At 47.3% G+C, this 12,645-nt stretch overlaps 1 protein-coding gene across 2 annotated transcripts in view; it reads left to right on the forward strand.

Annotated features, from left to right (window-relative positions):
• The window catches only part of pnpt1 (polyribonucleotide nucleotidyltransferase 1, mitochondrial), a 137,625-nt gene that overhangs the window by 35,484 nt on the left and 89,496 nt on the right, over positions 1-12,645 (forward strand). For both annotated transcript variants that reach the window (XM_072507824.1, XM_072507823.1), the window contains exons 2-5: positions 565-625; positions 2,013-2,087; positions 2,162-2,267; positions 2,889-2,938. In XM_072507824.1, the coding sequence (XP_072363925.1) occupies positions 565-625; positions 2,013-2,087; positions 2,162-2,267; positions 2,889-2,938 (292 nt within the window). The remainder of the gene's footprint in view (positions 1-564; positions 626-2,012; positions 2,088-2,161; positions 2,268-2,888; positions 2,939-12,645) is intronic.

Genomic DNA, 12,645 nt, shown 5'->3' on the forward strand with positions numbered 1-12,645 from the left:
CCTGGGATGGCGGGATTGTCGTATGAGGCGAGATTGGGTCGACTGGACCTGTATTCACCGGTTTCTAAAAAAATGTGAGAGGATCTCATTGAAACATATAAAACTCTGACAGAGCTGGACAGACTGCATGCAGGGTTAATGTTCCCCCTGGTTAGGAAGCCGAGAACAAGGGGTAACAGTCTCAGGGCATGATGTAGGCCATTGAGATGAGGAGAAATTTCTTCACGCGGAGGGTGATAAACCTGTGGAATTCTCTACCACAGAAGACTATGGAGGCCAAGCCATTGAATATATTTAAGAAGAAAATAGATTTCCAGACACGAAAGGTGTCAAGGTATATGGAGAGAACACATGTGTATGCTGTTGACATATAGAATGAGCCATGATCATATTGAATGATGAAGCAGGCTTGAGGGGCTGAATGGCCTACTTTCTATGTGGCCTATTTTCTATGAGAATGAGTGAAAAGTTTCCGTGACCTAAAAGATTATCCCAATTAATTTTGTAATAAACTAAAAATAAATACTGCTTTGTTTACTGTATTTCATCCTTTTGTTACAACAGAAAGCTTGAAATCTCCACAGGGAAGCTTGCCAGGTTTGCAGATGGCTGTGCTATGGTGCAGGTAAACCAATCTTTAGAATTTCTGTATAGAGTTAAATGAATTTGGCCTGACCAGTAGGGAATTGAAACATTGCAATTTCAATGTGCCGTAAGCACTGCTGGTTACATTTTGTTAATTTGTGGTGAATTGTGATGTTTAATTGAGAAATATCACAATAGATTGTACAATTGCTACCATATTTCAGCAATAAAGTGAACAGTTTGAAAAATCCTTCCTCTATTGATCGGTTCAAACTATGAATTTGGGGAACGGAGAAAAATTGAAGGAAAATGTTACAAGGTTCCAATTGTATTAGCAATTTCTTTTTTTTATAAATTTAGAGTACCCAACTCTCTTCTTTCCAATTAATGGGCAATTTAGCATGGCCAATCCACCTACCCTGCACATCTTTGAGTTGTGGGGTGAGATCCATGCAGACACCGGGAGAATGTGCAAATTCCAAACGGACAGTGACCGGGACCGGGATTGACCCCGGATCCTCAGCGCTGTGAGGCAGCAGTGCTAACCACTGTGCCGCCCAGTATTAGCAATTTCTGAGTGCCAAATGAATTTGGGTAACTCATCCCCTCTATTACATTATTTTAGACTTCCTACACCGTAATCTGCAACTTGCATAGGATATACAGCAGAGCAACAGGTCATTCTCACCAACCTGCCAATGACTGTTTATACTCCACTTGAGCCTACGCCCATTTGTTCTCCTCTAAATTTACCATTTTATCTATCCATTCCCTTCTAGAATCCCAGAATCCATACAGTGCAGAAGGAAGCAATTTGGCCCATTGAGTCTGTACCGGCCCCTAGAAAAGAGCACCTTATTTAAGCCCATGCCTCCACCCTATCCCCGTATCCCTAATTTAAGGCGGGGATAGATCGGTTTCTAATTAGTAGCGGGTTATGGGGAACGGGCAGAAGTTGGCAATGAGGCCAAGATGAGATCAGCCTTGTTTGTATTGAATGCGGAGCAGGCTCAAGGAGCTGAATTGCCTGCCCATGCTCCTAGTTCTTATGTTCTTACGTTATGTAAGGTTTTGGTTTGAAATCCATTAGTAAAGTGTCTGCTTTGCAAAAAGTTGGCTGTAGGTTCAAATTAATCACTCACTATTGCCACTAAGGGCTCAGCTAAGCTAATTGATGAAGGATATTGTATCAACTTGTCCAAGTACTCTGCTTTCTGATGGCCAAGAAACGTCAAATTGTGCAGTCCAGAACATTTAAGAATAAGTAAAAGCAAATGATTGGCAATAAAATTGAGAGAAGTTTAAATTAATATGAAGTTTGAAAGGAGCTTCTAACCTTAGTATGGTAATATTTGTTTGCTTTGTTGACAATTTGGAAAAGCGTTCAGATTATAAGTTGTTGATTTTTTTTCTTTCTCACTTTGAAGTTAGGAGACACATCAGTGATGGTTACAGCTGTCAGTAAAACAAAGCCTACTTCATCCCAATTCATGCCATTGGTGGTAAGTTTTCATAATATTTTGTATTTGGTTGACATTGCAGAATCTGCTGGAGACTAACTCATTTTTCTTATCAGGTTGATTACCGCCAGAAAGCTGCTGCGGCAGGAAGAATACCAACAACCTATTTACGAAGAGAAATAGGCTACACGGATAATGAGATTTTGACCAGCAGAGTAATTGGTAAGATTATCTAATATAGAGTAGGCTTATTGCAGCAATATTTCCAAGTACATTTCTACAAATCATTTGTACTTACAATAACAATTTTATATTTTTGTATCCATTGACCGCAAAGAATGAATGTTTTATAGATATGTATTTTCTGAAATGTTTATATTTCTAATGCTTTGTTTTCCAAATGAAAATTATTTCTAAATGTTGAAACATTACTGAAATTTGTTGGGTACTTTTTGTGGACTTCAGCAAAACAAAATTGGATTGAACCCAATGAGAATAACTAAGATTCCACTTTTAGCTACCTACAGTCAGTTGCTCTACATGGGTTAGCTTCTATGTTTTTAGTTAGCACTTTTGAGAGCAGAGGAAAAGACAGGTAATTTGTGTAGAAAGCGGCTGCAAGGTGCGTGCCAAAGGCAGATACAAAGCAGCATTTACAGTAGCAGTTAGTGAAATCTTTGGCACATTCCAGACTGTTTTCCCAGATTTACCCAGTGGGAGGAAGAGCATGAAGGTTTAGTAAAGTAGGTAGATAGGACCAAATGTAAGATTTGTTTTCAAGGCTGTCTTAAATTACGATATTGAAAACATTACCAATTATTTGTTTTCTATCACATTCTTCAGACCGTTCAATCAGACCACTATTTCCTTCAGGCTACTTTTATGATACTCAGGTAAGTTGTGGATAAAATTAATCGTTTTGCCATATTTTTAGGATAGACTACTTTGAACTGCCAGGGGCAGAAATATTTGTGCTTTCATACTGCCCGTGATTATTATTATTATGAGGTGTGTTTTGTATGTAAAGAGTGTGTGTTCTCTTACCATCAGAATTATTATCCCAATTTAAATAATTCCAGCAGCAAGGTTTTTGTGAATTTAAAAATAAATAAGTACTATTATTTATTATCACAGACTTGCCTGTGTTAAATTAAAATGTGACAACTCACTAAATCATCTCTCCAACACTATCAGTCACAAAGATTAGATACAGATGAGGATAAAAACAGTACATTTACACTTTATGATTGTCTCAGTCTCGGGGGCGGGGGTGGTGCAGTGGTTAACACTGCTGCCTATGGCGTTGAGGACACTGGTTCGATCACTGTGCTGGTCACTGTCTGTGTGGAGTTTGCAAATTCTCCCCGTGTCTGCGTGGGCTTCACCCCATAACCCAATGATGTGCAGGTTAGGTGGATTGGCCATGCTAAATTACCCCTTAAATGGAAAAAAAATGCTTGTCTCAGTCTCTTGTGTCAGGCCTGTAGTTTCCTAGTTGAGTTGATGCTTTGGTTGAAGTGAAGGACCTGTAAAACCGAAGATTTACAGCAAGCTGCAAAGCCTCTAGTAGTCAACTTTCCAGGAGCCTGGTTCTCAGGTGAACGTGCAACAGGTTAGGGAGAGTCCTTATCACACTTGCAAGGTATGGTTGTTTATCGTCTCAATATAGCTGGGGGATCTTAAGGAGTTTTTACACCTCGAGAAAGTGTTCACCATGAGGGGTGCAATAGAACATAGAAAATACAGCACAGAACAGGCCCTTCGGCCCACGATGTTGTGCTGAACCTTTGTCCTAGATTAATCATAGATTATCATTGAATTTACAGTGCAGAAGGAGGCCATTCGGCCCTTTGAGTCTGCACCGGCTCCTGGAAAGAGCACCCTACCCAAACTCAACACCTCCACCCAACACCAAGGGCAATTTTGGACATTAAGGGCAATTTATCATTGGCCAATTCACCTAACCTGCACATCTTTGGACTGTGGGAGGAAACCGGAGCACCCGGAGGAAACCCACGCAGACACGGGGAGGGCGTGCAGACTCCGCACAGACAGTGACCCAAGCCGGAATCGAACCTGGGACCCTGGAGCTGTGAAGCAATTGTGCTATCCACAATGCTACCTTGCTGCCCTTAAGAACAAATAAATCTACACTATATCATTTTACCGTAATCCATGTACCTATCCAATAGCTGCTTGAAGGTCCCTAATGTTTCAACTACTTCCACAGGCAGTGCATTCCATGCCCCCACTACTCTCTGGGTAAAGAACCTACCTCTGATATCCCTCCTATATCTTCCACCTTTCACCTTAAATTTATGTCCCCTTGTAATGGTTTGTTCCACCCGGGGAAAAAGTCTCTGACTGTCTACTCTATCTATTCCCCTGATCATCTTATAAACCTCTATCAAGTCGCCCCTCATCCTTCTCCGTTCTAATGAGAAAAGGCCTGGCACCCTCAACCTTTCCTCGTAAGACCTACTCTCCATTCCAGGCAACATCCTGGTAAATCTTCTTTGCGCCTTTTCCAAAGCTTCCACATCCTTCCTAAAATGAGGCGACCAGAACTGTACACAGTACTCCAAATGTGGCCTTACCAAAGTTTTATACAGCTGCATCATCACCTCACGGCTCTTAAATTCAATCCCTCTGTTAATGAACGCGAGCACACCATAGGCCTTCTTCACAGCTCTATCCACTTGAGTGGCAACTTTCAAAGATGTGTGAACATAGACCTCAAGATCTCTCTGCTCCTCCACATTGCCAAGAACTCTACCGTTAACCCTGTATTCCGCATTCATATTTGTCCTTCCAAAATGGACAACCTCACACTTTTCAGGGTTAAACTCTATCTGCCACTTCTCAGCCCAGCTCTGCATCCTATCTATGTCTCTTTGCAGCCGACAACAGCCCTCCTCACTATCCACAACTCCACCAATCTTCGTATCGTCTGCAAATTTACTGACCCACCCTTCAACTCCCTCATCCAAGTCATTAATGAAAATCACAAACAGCAGAGGACCCAGAACTGATCCCTGCGGTACGCCACTGGTAACTGGGATCCAGGCTGAATATTTACCATCCACCACCACTCTCTGACTTCTATCGGTTAGCCAGTTCGTTATCCAACTGGCCAAATTTCTCACTATCCCATGCCTCCTTACTTTCTGCATAAGCCTACCATGGGGAACCTTATCAAATGCCTTACTAAAATCCATGTATACTACATCCACTGCTTTACCTTCATCCACATGCTTGGTCACCTCCTCAAAGAATTCAATAAGACTTGTAAGGCAAGACCTACCCCTCACAAATCCATGCTGACTATCCCTAATCAAGCAGTGTCTTTCCAGATGCTCTGAAATCCTATCCTTCAGTACCCTTTCCATTACTTTGCCTACCACCGAAGTAAGACTAGCTGGCCTGTAATTCCCAGGGTTATCCCTAGTCCCTTTTTTGAACAGGGGCACGACATTCGCCACTCTCCAATCCCCTGGTACCACCTCTCCAACAATATGGCCCCTCTCATTTGTAAATACAGAAGAAAAGTACTCGTTCAAGACCTCTCCTATCTCTTCAGACTCAATACACAATCTCCCGCTACTGTCCTTGATCGGACCTACCCTCGCTCTAGTCATTCTCATATTTCTCACATATGTGTAAAAGGCCTTGGGGTTTTCCTTGATCCTACCCGCCAAAGATTGTTCATGCCCTCTCTTAGCTCTCCTAATCCCTTTCTTCAGTTCCCTCCTGGCTATCTTGTATCCCTCCAATGCCCTGTCTGAACCTTGTTTCCTCAGCCTTACATAAGTCTCCTTTTTCCTCTTAACAAGACATTCAACCTCTCTTGTCAACCATGGTTCCCTCACTCGACCATCTCTTCCCTGCCTGACAGGGACATACATATCAAGGACACGTAGCACCTGTTCCTTGAACAAGTTCCACATTTCACTTGTGTCCTTCCCTGCCAGCCTATGTTCCCAACTTATGCACTTCAATTCTTGTCTGACAACATCGTATTTACCCTTCCCCCAATTGTAAACCTTGCCCTGTTGCACGTACCTATCCCTCTCCATTACTAAAGTAAAAGTCACAGAATTGTGGTCACTATCTCAAATGCTCCCCCACTAACAAATCCATCACTTGCCCTGGTTCATTACCCAGTACTAAATCCAATATTGCCCCTCCTCTGGTCGGACAATCTACATACTGTGTTAGAAAAGCTTCCTGGACACACTGCACAAACACCACCCCATCCAAACTATTTGATCTAAAGAGTTTCCACTCAATATTTGGGAAGTTAAAGTCGCCCATGACTACTACCCTATGACTTCTGCACCTTTCCAAAATCTACTATTGGGGGGCCTATAGAAAACTCCTAACAAGGTGACTGCTCCTTTCCTATTTCTGACTTCAACCCATACTACCTCAATAGGGTGATACTCCTCAAACTGCCTTTCTGCAGCTGTTATACTATCTCTAATTAATAATGCCCCCCCCACCTCTTTTACCACCCTCCCTGATCTTATTGAAGGGTTCAACAAAAGATGGCAGTTGTTAATTTTGTACTTCTAAAGAGCTGGTCACCGTCAACTGTTAGGAAGAGTGGGGTAGTGTTTTTGGGGGTGGGGGGTACAGACAGTGTTGTTTTTCTTTATTTTTCTGTTTTAGTGTTATGTACTTATCAAAAAGGGTGAAATAATATATTTTTTTTAAATGGTTTGTTTATCGCCTTGGCTGCTTAGTTGACCTGCAGCAAGTTCAATGGTTGTCTGATGAATTTCCGTCCATCCAGAAGAAATATGTTTAGCATATTTATAAAAATATTTTATATATATCTTATATATTCCAATAACAGCTAAGAAAATCGTAGCACAGGTTTGTCCTGAAGGGCAGGAATGCAGCACTTAATTAATCCTACACAAACTCTGTAAATTCTACCATTCAATCGCACAAATATTGCTCGAACTGGGACCAAAAGAACACTTAAAAAAATATATATATATATTATATATATATTGTTGTCTTTCCTCCATCCTTCTGGGAGAGATTCTGTAGACCAGGTAAACTAGGCTGAAATGTTTATTACCAGCAGGGCAAATAAACCCCCAACACATGTACATTCACTCCAAAAAGTGAGAAGAAGCAACATCTTCACTCTCAAGGTCATCCTTCTGCCCCCCTTCAACAACAATACATATAGGAATTATCTGCCAACAGTAAATGATGTGTTGGCTGGACCTGACCATGTGGATTCCCTTCCTACAGACATACCCACTGGCCTAACAGCTAAAGGAACAAATAGACTTCCCACTCGCACAAGATTAAAATGTCAGTGCTGCCTAATATCTGGCAAAACATTTAATACGTCCCTCACCCGTGACCCAGGGAACTGACTAGGAATCATTGTTGCCCTTCATTCTCATGTATCCTCATGTATTCAATGTCTGTATCCAAGTATTCTGATTCCTACCAAGCAAGCTTCAATATGATGCTCTGAATTCTACAGTGGTCTGAGAAATTATATAAATTCCAGTACCATTCAATAAATCTTTATCACTCAAATCATATTAAAATAATCTTCAGTGCTGTTGTAATATGTTTGTCACGCTGCCCCATTTAATGGATTAACTAAAGCTTTTCTTCATTGCAAAGGTGCCAGAGAAGTGTTTCAATTCAAGTAAAGTGCCTTTGTATAACTAGTTCAAGGAAAACTTATTGACTTTTGTATTAAGTGGCAATGACGAACTTAATCACATTTGCACAAGTTCTTCAGATGACATTTTAAACCATTGAAATGTATACTTGGAAGTACCCCTGTCCTTGCTTGCAGCCTCCTTAGAATTGCCTGTTATTGCACATACAAAGCATAAACATTTATTTGCAGAAATATCACTAGTCCGTGGTCTTTATTCAGATTTTCAACAAACCAGCACCCCCCCCCCCCACAGAAAAAAGAATCAAGAACATAAGAACACAAACCGCAAGAATCATACATAGAATTTCCCCAAACTATCATAGCCCCCCATATAACAACTCCCCCCCCCCCCCCCCCCCCCCCCGGGGTTGCTGCTGCTGCTGACCTCCTCCTAACGCTCCGCGTGAAAGTCTAGGAACGGTTGCCACCGCCTGAAGGACCCTTGCACAGACCCTCGCAAGGCAAACTTTATCCTCTCCAGCTTGATGAACCCTGCCATGTCATTAATCCAGGCTTCCACACTAGGGGGCTTCGCATCCTTCCACAGTAACAAAATCCTCCGCTGGGCTACCAGGGACGCAAAGGCCAGAATACCGGCCTCTTTCACCTCCTGCATTCCCGGCTCATCCGATACCCCAAATAATGCTACCCCTCAGCTTGGCTTGACCCGGGCGTTCACCACCTTGGACATAGTCCTCGCAAAGCCCCTCCAAAACCCATCCAGCACCGGGCACGTCCAGAACATATGGGCGTGATTTGCTGGGCACCCCGAGCACCTCACACATCTGTCCTCCACCCCAAAGAACCTACTCAACCTCGCCCCTGTCATATGCGCTCTGTGAACAACTTTAAACTGCATCAGGGTGAGCTTGGCGCAAGAGGAGGAAGAATTAACCCTACTCAGAGCATCAGCCCACAGACCCTCCTCTATCTTCTCCCCGAGCTCCTCCTCCCATTTGCCCTTTAGCTCCTCCACCAAGGTCTCCTTCTCTTCTTGCAGCTCCTGGTAAATCGCCGAGACCTTGCCTTCTCCAACCCATACCCTCGAGATCACCCTGTCCTGAATCCTGAGTGCTGGAAGCAGCGGGAATTCCCTCACCTGCCGCCTCACGAACGCCCTCACTTGCATGTACCTGAAAGCGTTTCCCGGGGGTAGCCCAAACTTCTCCAGCGCCCCTAGGCTCGCAAACGTCCCAACAATGAACAGGTCCCCCATTCTTTTAATCCCTGCCCGATGCCAGCTCAGAAACCCCCCATCCATCCTTCCCGGGACAAACGGATGGTGCTCTCGAATCGGGGACCAAACCGAGGCCCCCACCTCACCCCTATGACGCCTCCACCGCCCCTAAATCTTCAGAGTCGCCGCCACCACCGGATTCATGGTGTACCTTGTCGGCGGGAGTGGCAACGGTGCCGTCACCAGCGCCCTCAGACTCGTGCCCACACAGGCCGCCATCTCTAGCCTCTTCTACGCCGCCCCCTCCCCTTCCATTACCCACTTACGGATCATCGCCACATTAGCTGCCCAGTAGTAGCCACATAGATTCGGCAACGCCAGCCCTCCTCTGTCCCTGCTACGCTCCAGGAAAACCCTTTTTACCCTCGGGGTCTTATTCGCCCACACGAATCCCATGATGCTCCTGCTTACCCGTTTAAAAACAGCCTTCGGGATCAGAATGAGAAGGCACTGAAATACAAAGAGAAACCTCGGAAGGACCGTCATTTTGACCGATTGCACCCTACCCGCCAGTGAGAGTGGCAACATATCCCATCTTTTAAAATCATCCTCCATCTGCTCCACCAACCACATCAAATTGAGCTTGTGCAGGGCCCCCCAACTCCTAGTTACCAGGATCCCCAGGTACCGAAAGCTCCTTTCCGCCCTCTTCAGCAGAAGCTCGTCTATCCCCCTTCCCTGGTCTCCTGGGTGCACCACAAAGAACTCACTATTCCCCATGTTAAGTTTATACCCCGAAAAGTCCCCAAACTCCCGAAGGATCCGCATGACCTCCGCCATCCCCTCCACTGGGTCCGCAACATACAATAACAGGTCATCGGCATACAGCGACCCCCCCCCAACCAATCCCTTCCAGTTCCTGGACTCCCTCAATGCCATGGCCAGCGGCTCAATTGCCAGTGCAAACAACAAGGGGGACAGGGGACACCCCTGCCTCGTCCCCCGGTACAGCCGAAAGTAGTCTGACCTCTGTCAGTTCGTAGCCACACTCGCCACCGGGGCTTTATATAATAGCCTAACCAACTGATGAACCCCTCCCCGAACCCAAACCTCCGCAGCACCTCCCAAAGATACTCCCACTCCACCCTATCGAAGGCCTTCTCCGCGTCCATAGCCGCCACTACCTCCACTTCCCCCTCTACCAAAGGCATCATAATTACATTAAGGAGCCTAAGCACATTGGTGTTCAGCTGCCTACCCTTCACAAATCCCGTCTGGTCCTCCTGAATCACCCCCGGGACACAGTCCTCAATTCTCGTGGCCAGAACCTTCGCCAGCAACTTCGCGTCGACATTGAGGAGCGGGATCGGCCTGTACGATCCACACTGTAATGGGTTCTCGTCCAGCTTCAAGGTCAAAGAGATCAGCGCCCTGGACATTGTCAGTCCCCTCCCTCGCCTCATTGAAAGTCTTCACTAGCAGTGGGCCCAGCAGGTCCACATACTTCCTATAAAATTCTACTGGGAACACATCCGGCCCCGGGGCCTTCCCTGCCTGCATGCTCCCTAGTCCCCTATCCAGCTCCTCCAGCCCAATCGGTGCCCCCAGCCCAACCACCTGCTCCTCCTCCACCCTCGGGAACTTCAGCCGATCTAGAAATTGGAGCATCCTCCCCTCCCCCGTCGGGGCTCCGACCTATACAGCTCCTCATAGAAGTCCCTGAATGCCTCGTTTATTCCCACCGCACTCCGCAACGTGTTCCCCCCTTTATCCCTAACTTCACCAATCTCCCTCGCTGCCTCCCTCTTCCGAAGCTGATGTGCCAGCATCCGACTCGCCTTTTCCCCGTACTCGTACACCGCCCCGTCAGTTTCCTCCACTGCGCCTCTGCTTTCCCAGTAGTCAGCAAGTCGAATTCCGTCTGGAGGTTCCGTCGCTCCCTAAGTAGCCCCTCCTCGGGGGCCTTTGCATAGCTCCTGTCCGCCCTTAATATATCCCCCACCAGTCTCTCCCTCTCCTCTCTCTTCTCCCAATGGGCCCTAATGGAGATTAGCTCTCCTCTGACCACTGCCTTCAATGCCTCCCAGACTACCCCCACCTGCACCTCCCCATTGTCATTGGCCTCTAAGTATCTTGCGATGCACCCCTGAATCCGCCCGCACACCTCCTCATCCGCCAACAGTCCCACATCGAGGCGCCACAGCAGGCGCTGGTCTCTCTCCTCCCCCAGCTCCAGCTCCACCCAATTCGGGGCATGATCCGAAATGGCTATGGCCGAATATTCCGTGCCCTCCACTCTTGGGATTAGCGCCCTACTCACGATGAAAAAAATCTATCCGGGAGTAGGCTTTACGGACGTGGGAAAAAAAGGAAAATTCCCTGGCTACCGACCTGGCAAACCTCCATGGATCCACTCCCCCCATCTGGTCCATAAACCCCCTAAGCACCTTGGCCGCAGCCGCCGCCGCCCCCCCCTTCATAAATCCGGCATCATCCCAATTCGGGGCATATACGTTCACCAATACCACCCGCACCCTCTGCAACCTACCACTCACCATCACGTACCAACCTCCACTATCTGCCACAATGTTCAGCGCCTCAAACGACACCCGCTTCCCCACCAGAATTGCCACCCCTCTATTCTTTGCGTCCAACCCCGAGTGAATGACCTGCCCTACCTACCCCTTTCTCAGCCTAACCTGATCTGCCACCTTCAAATGCGTCTCCTGGAGCATAACCACATCTGCCTTCAGTCCCTTTAGGTGCGCGAACACCTGGGCCCTCTTGACCGGCCGGTTCAGGCCCCTCACATTCCAAGTTATCAGCCGGGTCAGGGGGCTTTCCCCCCCGTCCCCCCCGTCCCCCGCCTGCTGACTGGCGATCCCCCTTTTTAGGCTAGCCACGTGCCCGTGCCTCCCGCACCCTCCATTCCCCCAGGCGGCAGACCCCCGCCCTAACTCCCCCTCGTAGCTCCAGCTCCCCTTTGCCAATGCAGCAGCAACCCAGTCGTCGTCGTCCCCCCTCCCCCAGCTAGATCCTCCTCCAACCGTTTTGCTCTCACCATGGCACTCCCATAATTCAGCTGACTCCTACTGACCCCGGCTTCTCCCGCCACTCCATCGATCCCCCAGTCTGAGAATCCCTCCACCTCCCCCTGGCAATCAGTGTGTGCTCCTTTCCAGCACAGCCAGCCCCGCCCCCTTCCCCAGCGCGGGAAAAAGCCCACGCTTTCCATCCAAGCTGGTCCCGCCCCCTCTGGCGCAGCTCCCTTTTTGCGGCCTTGCCTTAACTCCCCATCCCTGGGCCTCCACCCCCCCCCCCCCACCCCCGCGGGGCCCTGTCCTTCCAACACCGACGCCCACATCACACAGCCCCCACATCGAACCATTTCGCCCAACCTCACTCAGCACCAAAGAAAACAGAACAGAGCATCCCCCAAAACACAGTAACCCCCCTAGGCATCTCCTCCCATCAAACCCTCAGTTCGAGTCCCAACTTTTCAGTTTGGATAAAGGTCCACGCCTCCTCCGGCGTCTCGAAGTAGTGGTGTCGATCCTGAAATGTGATCCACAATTGCGCTGGCTGAAGCATCCCGAACTTCACCCCTTTCCGATGTAGAACCGCCTTAGCCCGGTTGAAGCCGGCCCTCTTCTTGGCCACCTCCGCGCTCCAGTCCTGGTATATTCGGATCTCTGTCTTCTCCCACCTGCTGCTCCGTTCTTTTT

This window comes from Scyliorhinus torazame, chromosome 1 (assembly GCF_047496885.1).
Source record: "Scyliorhinus torazame isolate Kashiwa2021f chromosome 1, sScyTor2.1, whole genome shotgun sequence".
In the NCBI taxonomy this organism is placed as follows: domain Eukaryota; kingdom Metazoa; phylum Chordata; class Chondrichthyes; order Carcharhiniformes; family Scyliorhinidae; genus Scyliorhinus; species Scyliorhinus torazame.